Source organism: Numida meleagris, chromosome 12 (assembly GCF_002078875.1).
Source record: "Numida meleagris isolate 19003 breed g44 Domestic line chromosome 12, NumMel1.0, whole genome shotgun sequence".
In the NCBI taxonomy this organism is placed as follows: domain Eukaryota; kingdom Metazoa; phylum Chordata; class Aves; order Galliformes; family Numididae; genus Numida; species Numida meleagris.
This window is the reverse complement of record NC_034420.1, coordinates 3480706-3502965: the sequence shown is the minus strand read 5'-3', so window position 1 is coordinate 3502965 and position 22260 is coordinate 3480706. Positions and strand designations below refer to the sequence as shown.

At 39.6% G+C, this 22260-nt stretch overlaps 1 protein-coding gene across 2 annotated transcripts; it reads left to right on the top strand.

Annotated features, from left to right (window-relative positions):
- Nucleotides 35-21727, top strand: SPDL1 (spindle apparatus coiled-coil protein 1). 2 transcript variants are annotated; one of them, XM_021410243.1, is made up of 13 exons: nucleotides 35-172; nucleotides 2139-2187; nucleotides 3884-4061; nucleotides 5360-5536; nucleotides 6093-6287; nucleotides 6586-6735; nucleotides 7371-7469; nucleotides 8254-8364; nucleotides 10769-10909; nucleotides 12372-12481; nucleotides 12655-12842; nucleotides 13818-14163; nucleotides 20885-21727. In XM_021410243.1, the coding sequence occupies exons 3-13, from the start codon at nucleotides 3903-3905 to the stop codon at nucleotides 21033-21035; spliced, it is 1827 nt and encodes a 608-aa protein (XP_021265918.1). In that variant the 5' UTR covers nucleotides 35-172; nucleotides 2139-2187; nucleotides 3884-3902; the 3' UTR covers nucleotides 21036-21727. The 2 variants fall into 2 exon arrangements, with proteins under 2 accessions (XP_021265918.1, XP_021265920.1); XM_021410245.1 differs by lacking the exon at nucleotides 2139-2187 and having other exon boundaries at nucleotides 97-172.

Here is a 22260-nt window from a genome sequence, read left to right as displayed (position 1 = left end):
CCCGTGCCCAGGCGCGCGCGCAGTTGTCCTCCCTGGGCAGGCGGCAGCGCGCACGCACGCTCTCTGCAGAACGGGGCGGGTGGGTGTGGCTCTCGCGAGACTTGAGGCGGGCTGGCGGAGGCGAGTTTGAACGGTGGCAGCGGTGGTGGCCCGGGGCGGGCGCCGGGCTAAGGTAGCTGGAGGGGAGCGGCAGGGCGCGGGGCCGTCTTTTTGCGCGATACTTTTGCCGTCTTTTGTTGTTCTCTTTCTGGAGAAGGACCTTTCTGAGCGGTGGGTCTGAAGGGCTCGTGGAGGGCGCTCGGCAGCGCCTGTCTCCCCTCCTCGTTTGGCCGGAGCGCGGAGCCCTGCGGCCTCTAGGCCGTGCCCGCCGCAGCGCCGTGCCGCCACCTCCGTGCCAGCGGTTCTTCGTTCCCCAGCGGCCCTGGGGATGCTGAGCGAACGGAGTTTGCGTGCTGTCTGTCTCGCTAGCGTGTTGGCAGGGGCACGGGTGTTTTCCCGTGGGAAACAAACCCGGGTGTCGGTCTCTGCTGGTCTGCGTGCTGGGGAGATCTCTGTGCTGCGGTGAGGGCGAAAAGCACCACGAGGTGACCGGCGTGAACATAACACCCTGAGCTAGAGACCTGAGGTAGCGTTGTAGCGTGCGGTTTGCTGAAGTGGTGTGCTTGTGGAGACAGTTGCTGTCTGGCAAAGTGCTCTGTAGGGTTGAAAGATCGGGCTGCAGTCTGGCCTGTTTACTGTCTTTGTAATAGTTGCCCACCCAAGAATGTGTTTTGCTGAAGCCAGCGTAGCCCTGAAAATAGCTTGAAGTAGAGTTGTTCAAGTAACCAAAGTCATTTGTAAGGGAGAGGCCTGGCCTCAAAGACAAAAATTGCCTTGTGGCTTATAGCTGTGGTCCAAAACCTGTCAGTGCTTCTGAGCAGGTCTGCTTAGATGTCTGCTGTGTATGACCCATGGGGTTAGCACTTTAACTAGGAAGGAGTTACAAAAGGGAAGAAAGAGTTTAGGTGCCAGGAAAGCGTCTTTTTGTCTCTTACCTATCATTTTTTGTAAGGAGTGGTTAAATGGCTGAATAATGGATATCTGGAGCCTTCTGTACAGAATATGTTATAAAATGTAGCCTAGAATCATAGAATGGCTTGGGTTGGAAGGGATCTCAAGGATCATCAAGCACCAGCACCCCTGCCACAGGCAGGGCTGCCAACCTCTACATCTAATGCTAGAGCAGGCTGCCCAGGTTGGCCCTGTCCAACCTGGCCTTGAACACTTCCAGGGACAGGGCATCCACAACCTTCCTGGGCAGCCTGTGCCAGTACCAATAAGTGACTCTTGTAACTTGGTGTAAATGGAGACAGACTTCTGTTGTTCTCTCTTGCCTGCCCACCTTGTTAGCTATTTAACGTGAAAAACATCTTTTCAGAATAACTTACTTAACCTCATGTAGAATTTGAAATAGCAGTCTATTCACTGTCACAATATATCCCTGTATATCACAATACAGCCTTATGAACAACGCTTCCTGGGCCAACTGAGTTCATCCAAAATAGACAGTGAAAGCTGAGGTTCCATGTGAACCCAAAGACATACTTATTCTTCCCCCTAGTACTTGGCAAGAAGTATGTCAATAGATAACCATTTTTTTTTTTTAAGTTTCAATTATGAAATTAAAGGAGAGTCTAACATCCTTCTGGTGTTATCCAGTAAATCCAGTAAATGATCTATTGACAATCAAAAGATCTTGTCTGTGAAAATGTAGGAAATAGTGGAGAAGAGGCTGAAGAAGTGGATGGGAGGAAGGCAAATTCACGAACGGCCCTTAGAAATGCTGTTGGTGCTGGAAGAAGTTGGCCCCGGCTGTAGCCTGCTTCCCGGCTTGGGAAGCCAGTTGCAGTGAATCTTTCCTTTGGCAGCGCTGCCTGATTTAGCTGTTCCTCAGCTATCTGACAGCTGTCTCAAGAGAGATTTGAGTAAGATTTGCGTTTCTGTGGGGGTTTTAGCAGCTGATCTCATTTCCATGAGACAGTCACGGGCATCAGGCTTTTAAGACAAGGACTGCTGTGAAGGACTGTGGGGTGACAGCAAATTGTGTTGTATCTGGACTAGACAACTGTTTTTTTTTCTTGTTGTTTTTTTTCCCCGAGGTGGAGTAATGGCGTAAAGGTTAAGTGAGGCTTAGATGGACTTCTGAAGGTGAGTTAAAAATATTACTGAAATTTAATGTAAGCTAGGAGCAATTAAATTAATTTATCTGAAATCTTCATGTGTTACTGTTGGAGCAGTTAAGTTATTTTATTTTTTGTTTGTTTATTATGTAAGAATTAATTCCCTTTGGTGTAAATGCCTGCAAGGAGTTTTGTCTGGTTTTACTTGTATTACTTTCTTGCCTTAAACAAGAATTACATAAAAACTAAATTCTGTGCAGTGTATGTGTTCTTATAGCGTTATTGGTTCTTCTTAGATATTATGTGTATGCCAAATCTGTATGTTTTAAGGGTTTATTTCAGGTTAAGGGTACAGAACAGCTGTTCCAAGTACTGCAATAAGCAGACATGAAAAATTAGTTTCCGAGTTTAACATAAAGAAGAAACTAGGAAAAATGAGAAATAATACTTTCTGATTTCCATCTTGTCCTTGTGAAAGGAACTAGCAGGGTTCTGGTGCGTGATGGCTTTCAGCCTGTCAAAATGATAACTTAGAAAGGAAGCTGAGAAACTTTAGTGGGATTATTGTTGGTACATAACAGCTTGCAGAAAATGAAGGCTTTACACTGAAAACTTAGCAAGCATCTTTACTGTATTCGCAAATGAAATTTGCTCTTCATTAAGACCAGTATCTTGCACATAGAACATCTTCATGAATGTTAGCAAGTAAGAGCTAATGACAATAAAATCTTGAAGAGTGACTTTGGATTTAAGTGGTGTAAAAATGGGGAACATTGGCTCTGCAAAATCAACTGTAGTTTTTATATTTATCGTTGTTACTGTGTGCTTTCTGACAGAATGCTTGGTTTACGTGCTTCAGGAGCTCGAGTTACTTAGAGATCTCTGTTTTAATGGGATTGTTGTGTACTGCATGGATTTAGTAGGTCTAGGAGTAAGCAGTCATGCAAGCAGTTGGTGCGAGTTTGAATTGAACTTCATTTTTTTAAATGTTTTGCTTGGATTCATCTTATCTTCCTGAAAAATTGTCCTTTACTTGCATCTTATGTTTTGATACGAACGTAGAAGTTAATGAGTTTTCTTGAACTTGTGACAAATAGATGGTTAGTAGAAGTAGGTTACCTGAACTAACTGAAGTTTCAAGCTGATAGCAGTCATGAGAAACAAAATTAAGCACTTAAATAAAAAGCCTGGTGTTAAAATTCCATAATCTGGACTTTACTTTCCTTCAACTGTCTCTGCCTATTTCCATGTCCTATTTAATGTCACTAGGAGTAAAACATTCTACTCATACAACTGCCTGCGTGAATCTTAAGTGTAATTGTGTACGCAAGTAATGCTGTAGTTCATGTGGTTTTATTTATGATAGCATGGAAGACATCAATCATATGCATAATTGTTTTTAGCCTTCTCTTTGTCAAGATAGCTATATGCTGGGTACCGCTGGTTCTAGTGAAGTCTCTTCTTGTCAGAAACTGGCCTAGAGTACGCAGGAGTTGTTCCACTATATGCTGTTCCTGCTATGCAGTCATGACCAAGTTGACACAGAAGTAACTATTTTACTATTCACAGGACTGCTTCTTAGAGAGCTAACTACTATTTGTCTTGTGTTGATGCAAAAATATATCTCTGTATCCTCATGAAGCATGGAAATACGGTAACATCTTTCAGTTGAACTACTGTGACAGGTTGCTATGCTTGTAATTATTTTTTCTTTTCAAATTGAGGTAATAAAAGGAAGAAAAAATGGAGACAGAGACCATTTTAAGTCTTCGACAACAACTGAAGGAAGCAGAGAACGAGCGAAGAAAGGCTGCGCAGTATGGCTTACACTTACTGGAGTCTCAGAATGAAGTTCAAAATCAGTTGGATCAAATGCGTCGGGAGTTAACTGAGAAGACTGAGGTGAAGCTTTAAGTAAAAAATTAAGTTACTTCTATTTTCTGAAAGTCACAGTTGTTTTAAATGCCTCCTTGAGTTTTCAGATAAATTTTTAATTAAACTTCTTATTTTAAGTATTTGTTGAGATGGTTTTTGATCATTGCTTTAAGATATTGAGCACAATTTTAACTTGCTGGGCATGTTTCATAGCTTATCCTGCAGCAAGTGGTCAGCACCACATAGGGTTAATTACCTCCTGTGTTAAATGAATAGTAGTTGCTGAAGTGAGCACGTGTTGGGTCGGTTTAACAACTGATTTATGTTATGTACACCTTGCAAGCTTCCTGTCACTTAAAGCTGTAACGAAGACTTCTGACCAGCAAGGTGGTCAAATTGGTTTCATTTGCTGTACACACTTCAAATTTTCTAAATACCAAAGCACTCTGAATTTTAGTACTTTTCTTCACAGCTTAGAAGAGAGTAGCAAAGTATTAAAATACAGAAATATTATTTAGTCTTCCAGTCTTCTTGATAATCGTGTAAGGAATCTCTTCCACTTTGTTGAACAGTTTAATTTTGACTTGTTTATTCTCAGCCTGTGCTTCAAATCTTCTCTTTCTCTTCATTTGCTCCTAATTGTGCATTGCTATCCCTTCCCTTGTGCTAAAGCTAAAATGTGTATTTTTCTCCTGGCCAGCTGTCGTGTTGTAGCACCCTGCTGTTGTGGATGAGCACTAATAACTTATTTTGATTGGTTTGCCATTAGCAGGCTTAGTGCAAGAGAGGCAGTTGGAAATCACAAGTGATAAAGAAGGCAGGACAGGGTGATCCTTCTGTGCGGGCAGCCTGGTGTGGTATTGCTCTGTTGTGAAGCTGCACAAAATACTAGGGAATTTTGTCTTTACAAGGCATAGAACCCAGCTGTGCTGCAGTAGGGGGAACATGCAATGTAGTGTAACAGCTCTTAATGCAATTGGATTCCATCAGTGGTAGAAATATGACAGGTGAACACAAAGTTTTTTGTTTAAACCTCTTTCCCTCAAAAAAAAAAAAAAAATTTTGGGTGGGAAGAAACAGTGTTTCCACAGAGGAGAGAATATTGCCTTACCCACCACCAGTTCAATCATAAAAATTCAGAGCAGGGGGTTGGATTTTCTTACTGTTTGTTAGTAGGGCATGAGAATTCCTTAAATGGAACTTCAACAGGCGGTTGTGTGAATTACAGGCTTATAGCAGCTAGGGTCTTGGTGTAGAGCCTTTATTCAGTGAATTGTTCTCCATGAACTTTTGGTCTAGACTTATTAGTACGTTATTTCTTTCAGCAATTTGAACAAGAGAAATATTCTCTTCAAAGAGAAATCGAACTTAAGAATAGGATGTTGGAAAGCCTGAGTTTTGAATGTGATGCCCTCAAGCAACAGCAAAGTGTGCAACTGGATAAACAGAAAGAGCAGCTTGACAGAGTTCATGGACAAGAAATCAGTGACCTTAAATACAAGGTTTGGCATCTAATATACAGATAAAATGGTGCTAATAGCATTTGAAAAAGAAGTATTATATTCATGAGTGTGTACTTGTCACCAGACAAATGTAACAGTTGTATTGTGTAGTCATACCTTAGTTTGCCATGTAAGTTCAGCAGTTCAGAACTGAGCTTATGCTTTGTTTACAACTGCTGTTACAGAAGAGTTAGAATTATTGTGATGACTTTTATTCAAGTCAAAACTTGATTAGAAACTTCAGGAAAATAATGCTACAGTTGCTGATAAAGACCAGAGTAAAGCTTCTTCCACTTGCCAACAGTAAATTACTTCTGTCAAAAAATGCTGTCACAGGACTAAACTATTGGCATTAAGAAGGGAGCTCGTTTAGTTGATGTTTAACAAAAATCTACATAGCTACACTGAATTGACTCTGATTGTAAAGCCTATTTTTAAAAGCTGACACTTAAGTTGTACTTAAGGCATTTCTATGATTAGGACGTGAGCCAAAAGTATTGTGCTTTTGACTATTTTATTATAAATTGATTTTACTTGGTTGTCAAATGTCTTTAAGTTGGAGAACCTGAAGGCAGAACTGGATGAAACCCGACTCTCAGAGAAACAATTGAGACACAAAGTGGATCATCAGAAGGAAATAATTGCTGCCAAATCAGAAGAGCTACACCTGATGTCTGAACGTGTACATGAAACCATGTCTTCAGAAATGCTCAATCTTCAGATGGAGCTCACTGAACTAGAAAGTGTGAAGGTATGTGATTTAGCAGTTGGTTAATAGGAATGTAAGCTACTTGAAGGGTAAAAATGCTGATTCTTTTCTCATTGTGTTTTTAAGTGCTCTGTATATTTTGCTGGTTGGATTGGCCTTGTAGTAAGAAATTATCCACAGAAAAAAATAATAGCCTTAAGTATATATTAATACAATCCCTTCAGTGCAGCATTTTTGCATTAATAGTAGTTATTAGTAACAAACCTGGTTGGCTCATTGGCCTGCTGTTCTTGAAACTGCTTAATAAGCTTTTTATGTCATACTTGATTTTTGTATTTAGGCCAGTGTTGAAGAAAAGCTGAATGAACTGCAGTACAGCAAAGAACAACTAGAACTCATAAATAGTAACTTACGTAATCAGCTGGAGCGTCTACAAGGAGAAAAAGAAGAGAGGGAAAAAGAAGTTGTTTCTTACTGCAATGCACTAGAGGTAGGTATTATTCAGCATTGTTGAATAAAATGGAGTTTCAGAAGTAGTTGGTGCTAGGTTTTCACTGAAATAAGAAGAGGAGCTCTGAGAGGAGTTCTGAGGGGGGAGGAAAAAGAGAGGGATGCATTGGCTAAATTGTACTTAGTAGATCAGTGTTACCTGTTAATAAGTTACTTCTGTATTGATGTTCCCTTGTGGAAGGCTGTCTATGAAGATCCTTTGCTTTGCAATATTCTGCCTCGTAACAGGAACTTGTAACAGGTCACTGATATAATTTCCATTTCTGTTTCACATTCTTGCTGAATGCCTTGCAAAATCCTGTACTAGGGAGTAGGTTGTCTGTGAGTCAATATCACATAGCAGTCTGTGTTATCATTCCTGATGATAAAGGTCCAAGCTTTTCTTTCAAAAGTGTAGTTAAGCTCTTGTCCTGAAGAGCAAGTGGAATACCAGGCCTTCTAGTGAAACAGCTTTCACTGTCTTTATGTCCAGAACTATATATACAACTAAATGCTGTGGTACAAGGTAACTTGTGCTAAATGCCTAAAAAATTAACATGTTAAAACTATTTGGTTAAATTATTAAGAATCTGATGTATTGCACATTAAAGTAATACTCTCTTTGCTTAAATCTAGAAAGCTCGTGAAGCTAATCAAGAGCTTCAGGTTCAGCTGGATCATGTGGTGCAGCAGTCTTTGGACCCTACAAGTAAAGGCAATTCTCTCTTTGCTGAGGTACAGCTATGCCATGGGTACCTGAGAATATTCAGAGGAGGGAAGATGTACTTCATCATAAGAATAGAAACTTGTTTTCAGTGCAACACCTGAGTATTTTTACCTGATCTGTCTGGCATGAGTCTCTGTTCTTCAAATAATCCTTCAGTATCGAATTGCCTCGGAACATCTGTAGAAAGGAATTTTTATGCATTTTCTGAAGTTGCGGAGTTAAGTCATTAAAGTTGCCTCGTTGCTCAGATGAAAGATGGCCCTCTGAAGCTCTTGGCTCTGACGAGTTTTATTCAGCTGGTAATCCTTCTTTAATGCAGAAGATGAATGTTGAAAAACAGTGCTAAATACTGATTTTTAAAGATGTTGAAAAATGGCTGGATGTTTGAGCATTTGGCAGGGATTTTGAAGAGTTGAGCTGGTATTAAATGTCAGCCTTTTCTGACCACGCTCAGTGAATGACTTGAGTTGATGCACTGCTCATATTCACTTAAAATTGCTTCTTCTGATTTAAATGAACAAATCTATTCTATGGTAATGCTGATGCTTTTAAAATATTAGTTATTCCAATATCAAAAACACAAGGAAATCTCTTGTACTTTACAAGTGGGCTTCAGCAGCTTGCAACACTATCACTATTTATCTCAAAAGTGATGCCAGTAGCACACTGCTGATGGGAAAGCAGTATTTTCAGAATCAACATCAATTACTAAGCACCTTCTCTTAAAACTCAGAATCCAAGTGACAACGTGTTATCATTTTCATAGTAATAATTGTGCAAAATGTTCTATAGGTGGAGGACCGTAGGGCAGAAATGGAACGACAGCTGATCAGTGTGAAAATAAAATATCAGTCACTACAAAAACAACATGCATTCACTAGAGAACAGTTGCAAAGAATGAAGGTATGATTATTACTGTAATGCTCCAGGGTTTCCTTGGGGTCTGATAAGACAATGCTTTAGAATGTAGGCTAGGAGGTCTGATTCTCTTTCAAGCATGGTAACAGCAGTCTGGGTGGATGGGTGGGGAGGAGCAGGAGATGTGTCATTGCTCTTCAAGTCAAGTAGAGCACATCAGTCCTTTTCCAGTGCCACTACTTTATTCTAGAATGCTGAGTTACACTGAAGGTGCTGTGCTTTAGCAGTAGCTGTTTAGTGGGTGAAGTATAACATCTTCTGTCAGTCAAACTAGCTTTCAGTTTGTCTTGCCTGTTGCTTTTTTTGTTCTTATAGTATGTCAGTAATTTACTAGTGTTTTAGTTGAGGTTGTTAGGAGTAAACAAATTAAACTTCCTCCTCTGATCACACCTTTTTCCCTCTGAGTTGTTTTCTTGGGTTTTTTTTCCTTCTTTTTCTTCCTTTTCCCTCTATTCAATGCAAGAGCAAGAGTTCTAAGTTTTCATCATGACTGTTTCATTTAGACTGTTTTCTTAAGCTGGCAGCTCCTAAGTTAATAAATGTTGTTGAGAAAGCTAGTTAGCAGAAGCTGTTTTGCAGCATCCCATTTACATTATCTTGTAAAACTGCCATCTGTTTTCACGTTGGGTTTCTAATCTCACAATACAAGAGTGGATTCTTTGAATTTGGTCGTGCATCTTGTCTGAGAACAGTGCTGAAACATAAGTAATGATAATGAGTAGCACTGCATATATAGACCTGATAGCTTAACTTAAGTTGAAAGCAAGTAAAACAACACAAAGGACAATAAAAACTACTGATACAGCAGAAACTTTTTTAATTAAAACTTCACATTGCAACTTAAGATGAAGTAAATAAAATGTCTGAGGAGGATCAGTTTCTTAGAATCTCCATTCCTCCTTGTATAATATGGGATCCAATGTTCATAATTGCTGGGTGGTTATATATTGAAAGATTTATCCAGGACCAAAGTAAATTGGTATCCCTGTTCTTAATGTTAGTATTTGTAATTTCAGTAGTTCAAGCTGCCTTCTTAGATCCCTGTTAGGATCTCTTCTGTTTTGCATTGCATTGTGCTGCTGTGTTAATGTCTAATTAACTGATTTCTACTTGATCAGTAGGTGACTCCAATAATGCAGTAACTGTTGTTAGAGCCTTTGTTGTCAGAATATTTGAATGTGATATTGACTGATAACCTGTGAGGATCTGACTTACGAACATAATATGAACACTACTGCCAGAAAGGTTTTACCGTGTCTGGAGTGTTCTCCATAGCTCACAGTAGCCTTTCAGTTTCTTAGTTTTTCTTGTTTTTATATAGATGAATTGCAGTTGTCAATTTTGATAGTTAGCAAATGAGCGCTTAAGTGAAGTGGAAGCATCAGGTTTCTCCATCCTTGGGAGCAATAAGTATAGTTCTAGTCAGTCAGTGGGAATTAAAATGTCATGATCCCCTTTCATCCTGTACAAGTTACAAGGGGGAGATAATTGAATCTTATTAATTCCAGTTTGAACACAAACCGTTAATGTCCTTTATTTTTTATTTGACATAGAAGATGGTGTAGGGTAAATGTTCTTCTGCAGTTTTCTTTGTTAATCTGCAGTCTGTCTTGCTTTGCTTGATCCTTTCTCTGGGGCTTCTCCCAAGTGTCTTACAGTGTTGTTCTATCCATGCTCACTTGTCTGGTGAGAATGCTGCAGTTCTCATTAAAACCATGTTGCATGTTTACATACCTGCATGTCCTTCCTCCAGTTTGAATGCCTGATGTGCCACCTGTTACTGAATGCGTTAAGGACCTTGTATTGTGATACTGTGATACTAAATGTCAGAAAAATTGCTATAAGTATTTTATATTTATATTATAATTTTATAATGAAAAAGGATGTTTCTTTGCTTGAAAGGGTGACATTTTGGGCTAAGTATTACAGAATGTAAACTTAAATTGCCATCTATTTCTCAGAATTAGAAATGCAAATAAGAGGTTTTTTTTTCAACTTTTTGGGGTTTTGAAGTATCTTTCTCAAGTGAGAAGTTTATTACAGATATATTCAACTCTCAAGAGCTTGGGCTGTAGTGGGGTTCTTCTTAACATGATGTTTAAGTTTGCTGTGAAATATCTTGAGTGCATCAATGAGGAGAAAGATAGGACGCCTCAGGACCGTACTGAGTTCAGGAAAGCTTTTTCTGTCTGGAAAATTGTTAGTATTTGCAGTCATCTTAGGCTGACACTGTGTAATTGTCAGAGGTGTGTTTAAGCATCCAGTGCTTTTCTGTATTCACAGTTAGCAGCACAGGGCTTGGGTATCCTAAGCTTTCTGGGAAAGAGGATGATATTTTCTGTCACTTAACCCAGTGCTTGTTCTAAGGATTTATTCCCCTTTTTTCCAGCTGCAAATGGCTACCCTGCTACAGATTAAAGGTTCTCAGGCAGAATTTGAGCAGTTGGAACGCTTACAGTCAATGTTGGAGCAAAAGAATGGTGAAATAGAAGATCTTCTTGTGAAAGTGAGGCAACTAGAAAAATTCAAGGTATGTGGTCTGTGGTTAGGTGAAAATCTCACAATTGGGAGCTAACGCATGAGAAGAACTATGGAAACTATCTGAAGTCTGTGCTAAGGTTTGAAAAGGTCCCAAAGACGACTTGTGCTTTATATGAATGAAGTTCTATCTTGCAGCTGAAGAATGCGTTCTTTATAATCTCATATGAGCAAGAAATCCATTGTCTGCCTTCCTCTCTTCCTGTTCTAGCCTAACTCCATGTCTTATGTAGGTACCCACAGTGTAAACTCTATTACTGTCAGTTGCACGCTGAGCAATGACATGTGACTTCTATTTGAAAGATGTAACCATTTCACATGTTTACTATGTGTATTTGGCCTTCATCAGTTTTCAGTCTCACAGCTATGTCGTGTTTCTTGGATAGTATTTCCTTAATATGAGGACATCTTGACTATAGCTGAATTGTTCACTTCACTAGACCTGTCAGTTCTTCCATGCAACTTAATAGCATCTTTCCAATGTTTTTGGAAAGTAAGAAATATGTCAGAATGCATGCATTGTTTAAATACAAATAAACATCAGTGACATTGAGTGAGAAACTGTAGCCTAGCTTACTGTCTTAGATAGTAATGGACTTGCTTGGCCCTTTCTTATCACAGCTTTGGTATGTGAACTCAGGTTTATTAGCTTATGCATTGGGGTTGTTTGCTAGGATAGTCTCCTCTGTAGCGCTTCTAACCAACGTGGCATAGAGCTAGCCTTAACCTGTTTTAGTAAGCAATCCAGATAGCTTGATTGCTTCACCAGTTTTGTCATATGTAAACTTGATAGGTATTTATTTTTGTCTCTGTGCCATAAATAAGTAGTCAGGAAAGAAAAGGATTGTTTCAAATAGCCATCAAGAGTGCTTGTATTCACTGAACGATGAAAGGTTCTGAGATCTGTGTGACAGTTTTAAATCTGAGTAGTGTTTTCAAATAGCAGAAAAGAAGGGAGCCTAATATAACACGATACTAATGTGTGTCATTAAACACTTGCTACACCTGTAGTGTCTTCAGTGTCATAGAAACTTTTCATCTAAAAATTGTAAATATTTTGGCTATTGAGTAACATGGTTTGTTCTTTATCTTTGAGTGTCCAGCTGTTGAAGTATAGAAATAAAGACTTGAAGCAGATTCTTTGAGTGTAAACTAAACATTCTGTATTTTCAAGTAAAAAGGAAGATATATTTTTCTACAATTCTCTTTGGAAACCTTTTGGAGTTGAGAGCTTGCTTCTTAATTTTTTCTTCCTCTCCTTTCATTAAGTGAGAGAACTGCCAGTTTCAGTGCAGTTTGACAGTTGGAGCAAGTTGTTCTTAACATTCTTGTATGTTTAAATGCTTCTACAATGAGGCTTCAATAGAGAGAGCACAGAGAACTTGACCCAAGGACTAAGCTAATGTACTTCTGAAAGTTCACTAGCTAACAGCTTGATGTTTTCATTTTATGAGACTTTATATGAGAATATGGAAGAATGTAGAGCTAGTACCAGCTCCAAAGGAGGAGAATCTGAAGATGGTTACTACGCAGACTTGCTGCAAATGAAACTCGACAACTCAAAGTAAGTCAAGTTGAGGTAGAAACTTAAATTGCACTGGAAGACACCTTTTTGTCTTCCTACTGGTGAATTTTAAATAAATGTGAATTTCATGTGGAGCTGTTGAATGTGTATTTGACTCTGTACCTGATGCCTTAAAAAGAATGTCTGAATGACTATATTTTCTTCCCACCCAGCAAGGAAACTGAATCCTTGAAAAATGAACTGTCCTTGCAGAGGATGAAAGCTTTATATGAGAGCCAAAGGGTTCTGGAAGTTGAAAGAAAACTCTTTGCAAATGAGAGGCACTTGCAAGCTTGTCAGAGTGAGAACATGAATTTGCGAGTTATGCTGGATGAATTAAAAATGAAATATGAACCTGAAGGTAAACAATTATTTTCCATACAGAAAAAACTTTGTTTTGTTAACCATCCTGCCCTTTCAGATTCTAAATGGAGCTACAGGAAAGAAGGGGACAGACTCTTTAGCAGGGTCTGTGGTGATAGAACAAGGGGAAATGGTTTCAAGCTCAAAGAGAGTAGATTTAGGTTACATAAAAGGAAAAAATATTTTACAGGGAGGATGGTGAGGCACCGGAACAAGTTACCCAGAGATGTGGTTGATGCCCTGTCCCTGGCGACTTTCAAGGCGAGGCTGTATAAGGCCCTGGGCAGCCTGATCTGATCTAGCTGTGATGTCCCTGTGCGTTGGAGGGGAGTTGAACTAGATGGCTTTCAGAAGTCCCTTACAAGTGTAAGGATTCTGTGATCCTAAGTTCTGGGGAGGTACATGTATAACAGTAGCAGTAGCTATCTGTTGATAAGAAGTATCAGCTTGCTGAATGCAAGCAGCTAATCTGAGCTTTGTAAAGTATGTGAAATGCTTGGAGGAAAATCTGTTTAGGAGTGTAAGTTACTATAGATAATGTTTTGACTAGAGGCCCACCTGAAAAAAATACCTGATGCCTGCCTTTCTGCAGAAACAAAGGAGTTGTAGCCTCTGGAGGAAGGTGAATGGGAAATTGGATGGACAAATGTGTTTTGGTATGCGTGTCCAAACCCAAAGGATTTACTTTTTAATTATATTTGTAGAAGCTTATGTCACTGGCCTCCAAAATGGTAGATCTGTTCTATTTCAAGCCAACTTCTGTTGGGATGCTTAGTTACTGATGATACTATACGAATGGATACTCTTGAAGGGATGTAAGTTATCTATTAAGAATTATTGTGAGGCCTTAAGTCAAATGAAATGTTCTTCACTAGCTTTAATGGCTATTAGGAACGTCATGTTAGACAAGTTAGCCACAAGTTGCCTTTACTTGTATACATAAGGTATACCTCTCCTATTTTTTTCCCCTTAGAGTTACTTAAAGTCACTAAAATCAAAAAGAAAAGAGAGAAGATTCCAGTGGATGCTACTTGTGAATATTTAGACAGCAAAAATACCTCGGTAAATGAAGTTCCTCTTGCTCATCTTCCAAGTAAGGAAGAAACTAAGATGACTTCAGATAACTCGGAGCAAACTGATTCTTCTTCCAAAAAACAAGCTCTTGAAGTATCACCAATAAATATAGCTCTTCAATCACTGGACAAAGTCGTTGAACCTGAAAGAGAAAGAAAGAGATTTAAAACTAAAGAGGGCAGTTTTGACACCTACGCATCATGCAGCAGAAGCGGAAGTAATTTTTTGACTGCAAGTGCCCCCAGGTCAGTGTCAACTTCTATATGTGGTCAAGGCAATCAGCGCAGACCTGCATCTCTTTTCTTTCGCTGCATGAACTATGCTATCCACTTGTTTATCTGTTTCCTCAGTGTTGCATGCAGTGTTATTCCTAAGCTCCGGCTGCCTACCTTCAACCTCTCAAAACCTTTTAGAAAGACTAAAATGGTGGCTTATGAAAAAGACTCTTGAAACTGTAACTATTCTTGAAATAATGTTAAGGTTAAAGGTGTGTATACACTGTTACAGCGCAGTTGTTTTGCTTTTCTTTCAAAAGTGAGACTGTTCTCTGTCATATAACTGCATTACATCTTAAGATGTAAAAAAAAAAAAAAAAAACAACAACCAAACAATAGGTATCATGCTTCAGTTTCATACCTTATTCTAGCCTTCTTCAATTTCAGATTGAGCTAAAAGCCTAAAAAAAAAATAAGTAATTCGTAACCCAAATGAAGTTAACAGAGCTTGCAGTGTACAAGATTATATATAAATTATGCTATGAATTTATATTAGCAGGCCACTGACTTTGCTAACCTGGATGCATGATAACTTGGAATGTAACTGTTAAAACTAAGATTAAGATGTTTTCATAATTGAAGAATGAAGTTACTTTTTGTTAGATGGTAAAGTGACAACACAGTAATTAATTTCTAAATCCTGATAGTAGGAATGTTGTTTCTTTCCCCCCCCCAGTTCCCCTTTGTCTCCAATTTATACACATCGTTGTAATAAACGCAGTACTCTAGGGGGTAGTTCCTAGGATACTTTAGATGTTTTGAGCTTATATACTGATGTTATTTTTGCTACCAAATATTAACACTTCTGAGCTTCCCTTGTTTCCTACCCCATTCTTTCAACATTTAAGTTGTGGTTGTCTGTGTGTCTCTAATGTGAGCACATAAGTACTTTAAACTATCATTCAGAGAAAGAACAATGGAACGCTTGTCAGAAATACACTGAAATATAAAAGAAAAAAAGGTTCTTCCATGAAGCTTCCTTATGGTTCATTTTCTTTGGCTTTTCATGTAATACTGTTATGAGGCTGGAGATAAAAGAATTACTTGAGAATCTAGAGTGTCTTAAAGCCTAAAGCATTCTAGTCTAGAATTCTGTTTCGTCTGTCTGTCCCACACAATCAAGCTTCCATAGTTTGTTTTTTTTTTTTGGATCTCCCTCCTTTAATGTGTGTTTTGGCTGTTGTTTACAAGACCACGTCTTGAGCTCTCCATAGCAGTAGCTTTTTACTCACTAGATTCCATGAACCTTCTGATGAGGCCAAGGTCTGGCTTGGTTTTTCGATACTAAGTTTGTGTTTCAAATACAAAAAGCTTTCTTGACAGGTGACTTGTTATGGGATGAACTTGAGATGCTTGACAGTATCAACCAGGAACTGTTTCCTAAGGTTCTTAAAAACAGCAGTGTAACTTGAGTTGCAGTTCAAATGCGTTGATTGAGAGAAATGCTGTGCGTGGATAGTCAGCATTCAGAGGGCAGGTTTGTTCCACAACAGCCTGAAGCATGGTTTGAAACAAAACTGAAGAAAGCTTAAAGATTCTCTAAAGCAGTAGGGTAGGACTATGTTTTATGTCAAGGGAAAAATGTTCACTTGAAGAATATTTCAGGTCCTGTCGACAACAAATACCTTCCAGACCAGTTGGTGGAATCTCGGATGGCAGCAGCTTGCAGGGTGGGTGAAGGCCTGCCCTGTGGGATTCTGTACAGTAGATCCAAAGCTGCGTTCAGATGTAGTTGATTATTTTGACTCAGATCAGTTGTTCTCGGCCATGTTGGATGCAATTAATAGGTGTAATCTGAACAATGTAGTCTTCTGAAGCAGTCTGCAAAAACTGTGACTGAACGAGCAGTTGAATTAGCTACATCAGCGTATGCAGGGACCCTTCCTGAGGAGGACAGAGCAGAGAGGTCAGGCATGGGTGGCAAATGTTGAGAGGAGAGATTTGTGGTGTTCTGTATGCATAAAGGAACAACTGTGGAAACTGGGCATGAAAATGTAACTTTATTTTTTTTAATAATTCTCTGAAGAAGATAAAATGTCTGTAAGCTGTACATTGGTGGAAGGGGGTTATGTGAACTGAGGAGGTAAGCCTCCTCTGAGTTGGAGAGGGATGAGGAAAGAAAATTGTTTATGGCACTGATGTTTTGGAAGCACAGGAAAAGTGGAAGATGATGAAGCTGTTGTTCAGACGGGTTTTAATCTTGCACACATAAGGAATAAAATGTAATAGTTAGGGGAGGGGGGGAACATCTTTCCAATCCTCCATAAATCCACCTTCACATCGAGAATCTCTAGACTGTTATATGATGCTCATGGGTAAAACCCTGTGTGGGAGCATTGCTAAATGAAAGGGGGGCAAAAAGCGTGGGCAAATTGAGCATGAATGTGGACCTAAAAATGGAGAGCTTGGGGGAAAGGGAAAAGTGTAATTGGCATTTGCATAACTGGTGTTTGTATGATTGGTAATTGGTAACTGTCAGTGTTACAACGTGTGTTGAGGAAGATGTGATGCTCTAGCCAAAAAGACTGATGTGGTCACTGGAAATAGCTGTTGGCACTGGAGTAGTTTTTGTGCAATAACGTGTCTGTGTGTGTTGCAGTTGCATGGAAGGGGGCATTGAGAGGAGCTGTATTAAGCATGGATGGGTTGCAAACTTCATTCCTAGGAAAAGGTGTTGGAAAGGCACTGTCATCCTACTTTAGGAGCGATTAAGAAGTAGTTGGATGATCAGAATGTACTTCCACTGGGAGAAAACCTCCTTGTTAAGGAAGTCTTCCTTGCTAGCCACAGTTCCAGCCCACTGTAGCATGGGTATCTGCTCTGATGTACTCTGTGAGCAGCAAGAGAACGACTTGCTTCACTGCAGTGCTTTTCATGGGCTGCAGGGGAATCTCTGCTCTGGTGCTTGCAGCATCTCCTGCCCCTTCTTCCTTGCTGACCCTGGTGCCTGCAGGGCTGTTTCTCAAGTTTCTTTCCACTCCTCCCTCCCGCACTTGCTGTGCAGTGTGGTTCCAGTATTGGTGCCGGTGGGCTCTGCTTTGGCTGGTGGCACGGCCTGTTGTGGAGCTGGCTCTGTAACATGGGGGTGGTCCCTGGTTTCCTCTTCAATGTTGCTCGTGCAGCCCCTCCCTTCCCTCACCATCACCTTGCACATGCACCCAGTGGGTAGGCTTACCTGTTCTCTCAAATTACTTGTGGTTAGCTTGCTTTTAACTTCAGTTAGTAGTTTTGTGTGGTGGCCATGCAGCGTTGTAATGGCAACAGTAGCAAGGTATAGTTAGGGGTCAAGGAACAGAAAGCCAGCAGCTTCTTAGGAAAACAGTCCCATCAAGAGAAGCCCATAAAGTTACTGGAATCTCTTCCTTGTCAAATACAGATTCATTAAATTAAACATACCTCTTTAGAGGGAACTATCTGTCCCACCATAGTGGTTTCTGAAATACATTGTTTAAGTATTTCAGAAATTTATTTAATAAATGTATTTATTTGAATATAAACTTCAGTCGGTGTACGCGCTTTGCCTGTGACTTTCATGAACTCAGTTGTGAAACTTGCAGCAAAATTGCTGTGGTGTGAGAGAGATTGTCTGTAGAATGTGACTGAAGCTTTCTTGAGGGAAACGGGGGGGGAAGAAATGCCGAGTTCTGGACTCAAGCACAAGAATTGGAGTGTATGTCAGAACTGAAAGAGAAGATGTTTGTGGCGTTTCTGAAAAGCTGCTCTGCTAAATTCCCAATGAGCCGTGAACTTGAGCAGTCAGCAGAACAGGCCAGCTGAAAAGTACGGGTGAGCGTGTGCTGAGTAATGTTACTTTTCATTAGTTCCTTGCACCTTAGTGAGCAGCGTTGTTTGGATCTTCAGGAAAACTGGGAATAGAATAGTAACTTTGAACTGACTTCAGCTGTTCCATGGGTTGCAGAGAGCATTAGCTTTCTCTAAAACTTTCAGGTTAAAAGTCTCTCTTAATCTCATTCCGCGTGTCCTGGTATAATAGGAGTTTGGGAAAGGGAATGCAAAATCTCCACTTCTGTAGGTTACATGATTTTGAATGGTTGTTCTTAAACTGCTTTTCATTTGCTTTTCATCATAGCAAGTGTGTTTCAAGGTTGAGTTTGAAATGTCCTCAAAATATTTACTGTAGGAGCATAAAGTATCTGTGCAGAAGTGACATTAAGAAAAGATTAGAATATTGCCATTAGGAGTTCTTTCCATTGAAGACAATATCCCTTGAAATCTGAGTTAATGCAATTCTAATGATTTTTTTTACCAGTAGTGGAGAAAAAACTCGCCTGTAACAGTGGATGGATTTCTGTGGTGAATACATAACTTGGTGCCCTGCTTGTCCTCTCACTGAAGTATATCACTAAAACGTAACTTCAGTGTAGACTTAAAGTGAGGTATTTAGAGGGTGACTTCAAAAGTTTGAAATCCGTATTTAATACGTGTTTGAGGCTCCCAGTAACAGCAGCAGAGGTGTTCCTGTGATAGGTGGCTGTCATGGTTGAGTGTATCAAAAAAGTAGGGGACTTTTCTGGGGCGCTAGAGATATTTACTGGTGCTGTCTTCATGTTCTTAATGTAGCTTGCAAAAGTACCTTTTCCAATATCATTGCCAGTCTAGGTAGTCATTGCTTCAGGCATTTTAACAGCTTGATGTTCTATTGGCATCGCAGTGAACCAAGCAGGGGAACTGATCTAGCCACTTGGTTTCTGTTTCCAAACCCTGAGAAGGGATTCTGGCCCAGAGAGCACAGAGTGTTGAGGCCGTAGGTTTTTTTGCTGTTTGAAAACAAACAAAAATGCCGAAGCTGGAGTCTCCAAAGGGGTGGGAATGTGAAATGCTGCACTTGGAAGACTGCTGGGGGGAAATAAAAGAGCACAAAAAAAAAAAACCCCAACTTTTCCTAGAAAATTATTTAAAAAAAAAAAAAGTGGGGGGGAAATAGCTGTTTGATTTTTTTTAACTCCACGAGCCTTAACAGCTGAGTGTTGTGTTAAGCAGTTAATTTTGGAATTTAACTGAATACATGTAATCACTGCTTCTCATGATCTGTACAACCCATAGACGTATCTGTTACGACCTGTATGTGCGTGTAGCTGAGCATTTGAAGTATAAATAGCTGCACTTCTCTGTCCTGTTCAACCTAGCAGCTGTTCAGTATTACTGTGAGACAATGCGATGTTTTCATTGTGAATTGGATTTGCAAAGTTACCTCACTCCATCTGCATTTATTAGATTCTTCTGTTAAAAGAAAATCCAGTTGTGCAGCGTTGGATCACTTTCACAGTTCTGTTTTTATGTGGCCTTTTGTTTGTTTGAAGACTTGATTTGTGTGTCAGTTGGTTTTGTTTTTTTCCTTTTATAGGGATTTCTTGCTGGAAGTTTTGAGTGCTAGACAACTTGGGGAGGGTGGGAGGTGGGAGGTGGGAGGTGGGCTTCAGGCAGAGATCCTACAAGGTGGACGAGAGGAGTGAGAAATGAGGAGAAGCTTCCATAGGAGCATGCTTGGTCACAAATTATCTGTCCCTAATTACAGATGCTAGCAAAGCACAGACGGAAATGCAGATTGAACACTAACCAAGAGATAATTACTAAAAATATGTTGTCTCCTTACTCCTCCTTCCCCGAATTGGAGGTTCTTGTGATCATGCGCTTACTTGGCTACTTGCAAGTTGCAGCACATCTCAAATGGAGTGCAGCTGGTAGAAAGCTGATTATGGTTTCCCATCAGAATTAGGTGTGGGCTTCTTACAAAGCAGGCGCCAGAGCAAACATAGCTGACTTAGGGGAGATGCACAACAAACCATGTTTGCTTTCTAATGTATTGAGACGGCGCTTATGGGAAATAATATGCAGGAATGCAGGAATGAGAGATTTGTGTTGGCACGTGAAGTGACATTTACTTTGTGAATTCATTTCCCATAACTTGTTTTGCTGTTGAAACAGAAATAGTCAATTGTTTGTAGGAGATTGAGAAAATGTCAGTGCTATAAACGAGTTTTAATGACATTTGTATGCCTATTAATTAAAGCATCAAATACTTCTGAGGTCTAAATGCTTTTTCACTCTTTAACAGCATTGTGGCAATTGCCATTGTATTCCCACCTACATTCGTAACAGAATTACAACAAATCACTGGGCAAATAATGTAATTTTGAGCCTGAAGATAAAGCTCTTCCCACTTCATCTTTTCAGATCTCCAGGAACTAAGATAAAGCGGTAGTAATGCAAACCTTGGTTGGGAACTAGTAAATGGCTTTTGGTAGTTTTTTTTTTTTGCTTTGTTAATAGAAAAGCTCAGCTTTGTCACTGTATGGTGTTGCTAGGACTTGCTTTCACTTGGAGACGTGTTTTCATGTGATGTGTTTTCCTTTGCATGCATGGCACAGTTAGTGTGTTTTTCTTCTTAAAGGCTGATCCCGACCTCACCACTTTCAGTAAGCTTTATTTGCCAGATACTGCAACAGATAAGAGGCAAAAAAAAAAAAGGCAATATTGAAGTTATAATAGGTGAGGAAGAATTGTAAAAGCACTATTTTCCCCTCTTGTTTTCTTACAACACTGCTTGCTCTGTATTTGCATGTGGATGCTCTTTATGCCGGTTGGCTTGCTCATTTTGGCTTAAATCTTTTATTTTAGCCCTGTTTTTTATTAAGTAAATATGTATTTAGAATGGTTGCTTTGCCTATAGGTTAACAACTGAATCCAGATTTGAAGCTACGGAAAATGAAGATAAGAAGGAAAATGTAATCACGACTAAGAAGAAAACACAAAAGAAAAAATATACTACATTGTATGTGTCCTCCAAGCCAACTCCTGAAACGCAGTGTGCTCAGCAGTAGAACGTTCTGAAAGGAACAGGAATAATTTGGAGTCCTGCTTCAGCAGGAAATAAACTTGTTGCACATAAATACACAGGCTCCTGACTTGGATACTGACCTGCCTTGTTTAATGAACAGTATGACTGCATTAATGGAATTTGCACGTTTGATGACTTCTCTTTCCAGAGGACCCCTGTTAAGTACCCTGGCAACGTGACCTGAACTGTTGCCTGGTGCTCAGCCTCCAAGCACTTGTTAATTGTTGTTTGTTTGAATCGGTGCTGTTCTGTAAGATAAGTACTTGCTATGGAAGTTACCTAGTGTGATAAAAGGGCTAACCCCAAGCAGTATGTGCTAGATAATGGTGACCAGAAGGAAACAAAGCTGTGAGTAATTGCTCCTGAATTTCTTCCACTGCCTGGATTCAGATTTCTTAATGTCTTTTTTCCCCTAATATGTAACTGCACCTTCGCAGTGAGGTCAATCTGAGAGCTGAACGCATGAAACTCTCTTCATGCAATTCATGGGGTGGTATTCTATTGAAACTTTAACTGGTAGTAAAAATAAACTTTGCTTTTTATTTCTTCCTAAAGTTGATCTGTTGCATTGGAGACGAAACATTTTTCTGAAACTGCCATTTATTTGATGAGAGAGATTTTATAGCAAGCATTTTGTTTGAAAAGTACAACTTAATAAAAGCTGATAAATTGTGATGTGTGTGCTGTCTTATTCTTAGGAAATGAATCGTAACATTTAGTCTTATCTATGATGTCTGTGTAACCTGAGAATCTTAATTCTTGGTAATATTATTCCAGCAGGTCAGCAGAAACCCATGAAGCAGTTCTTTCTTTTTGATGTTGACTGCACATGTGAACACTCTGTGGAAGAAATTGTGCATCTCACAGTACAAGAAGAAAACATTTCCTTCCACACATGATTAAAGGGTTAATTTTGTTTACTGTTACTATACCCTGAGATGCTACCAACATGAGATAATCAAAGTACTTGGTAGTTTCAATTAGTGGAAACCTTGAGTAAGTAGATGGTGCACGTGTGTGCCTTAAGTGTGTGCACTGAACTACAGATCTGCACCAGGGCAGTTACTTTTACATTGAACTACTGGGCACGTGACAACTTAGTCCATAAACTGAAGTAACTTGCTAGTGTCACAAGCAAAACAATGATGTTATTTCAACAAATGGCTCAAACTGCTTAGGATCAGCTGGTTACCCCCAGAAACGTATTG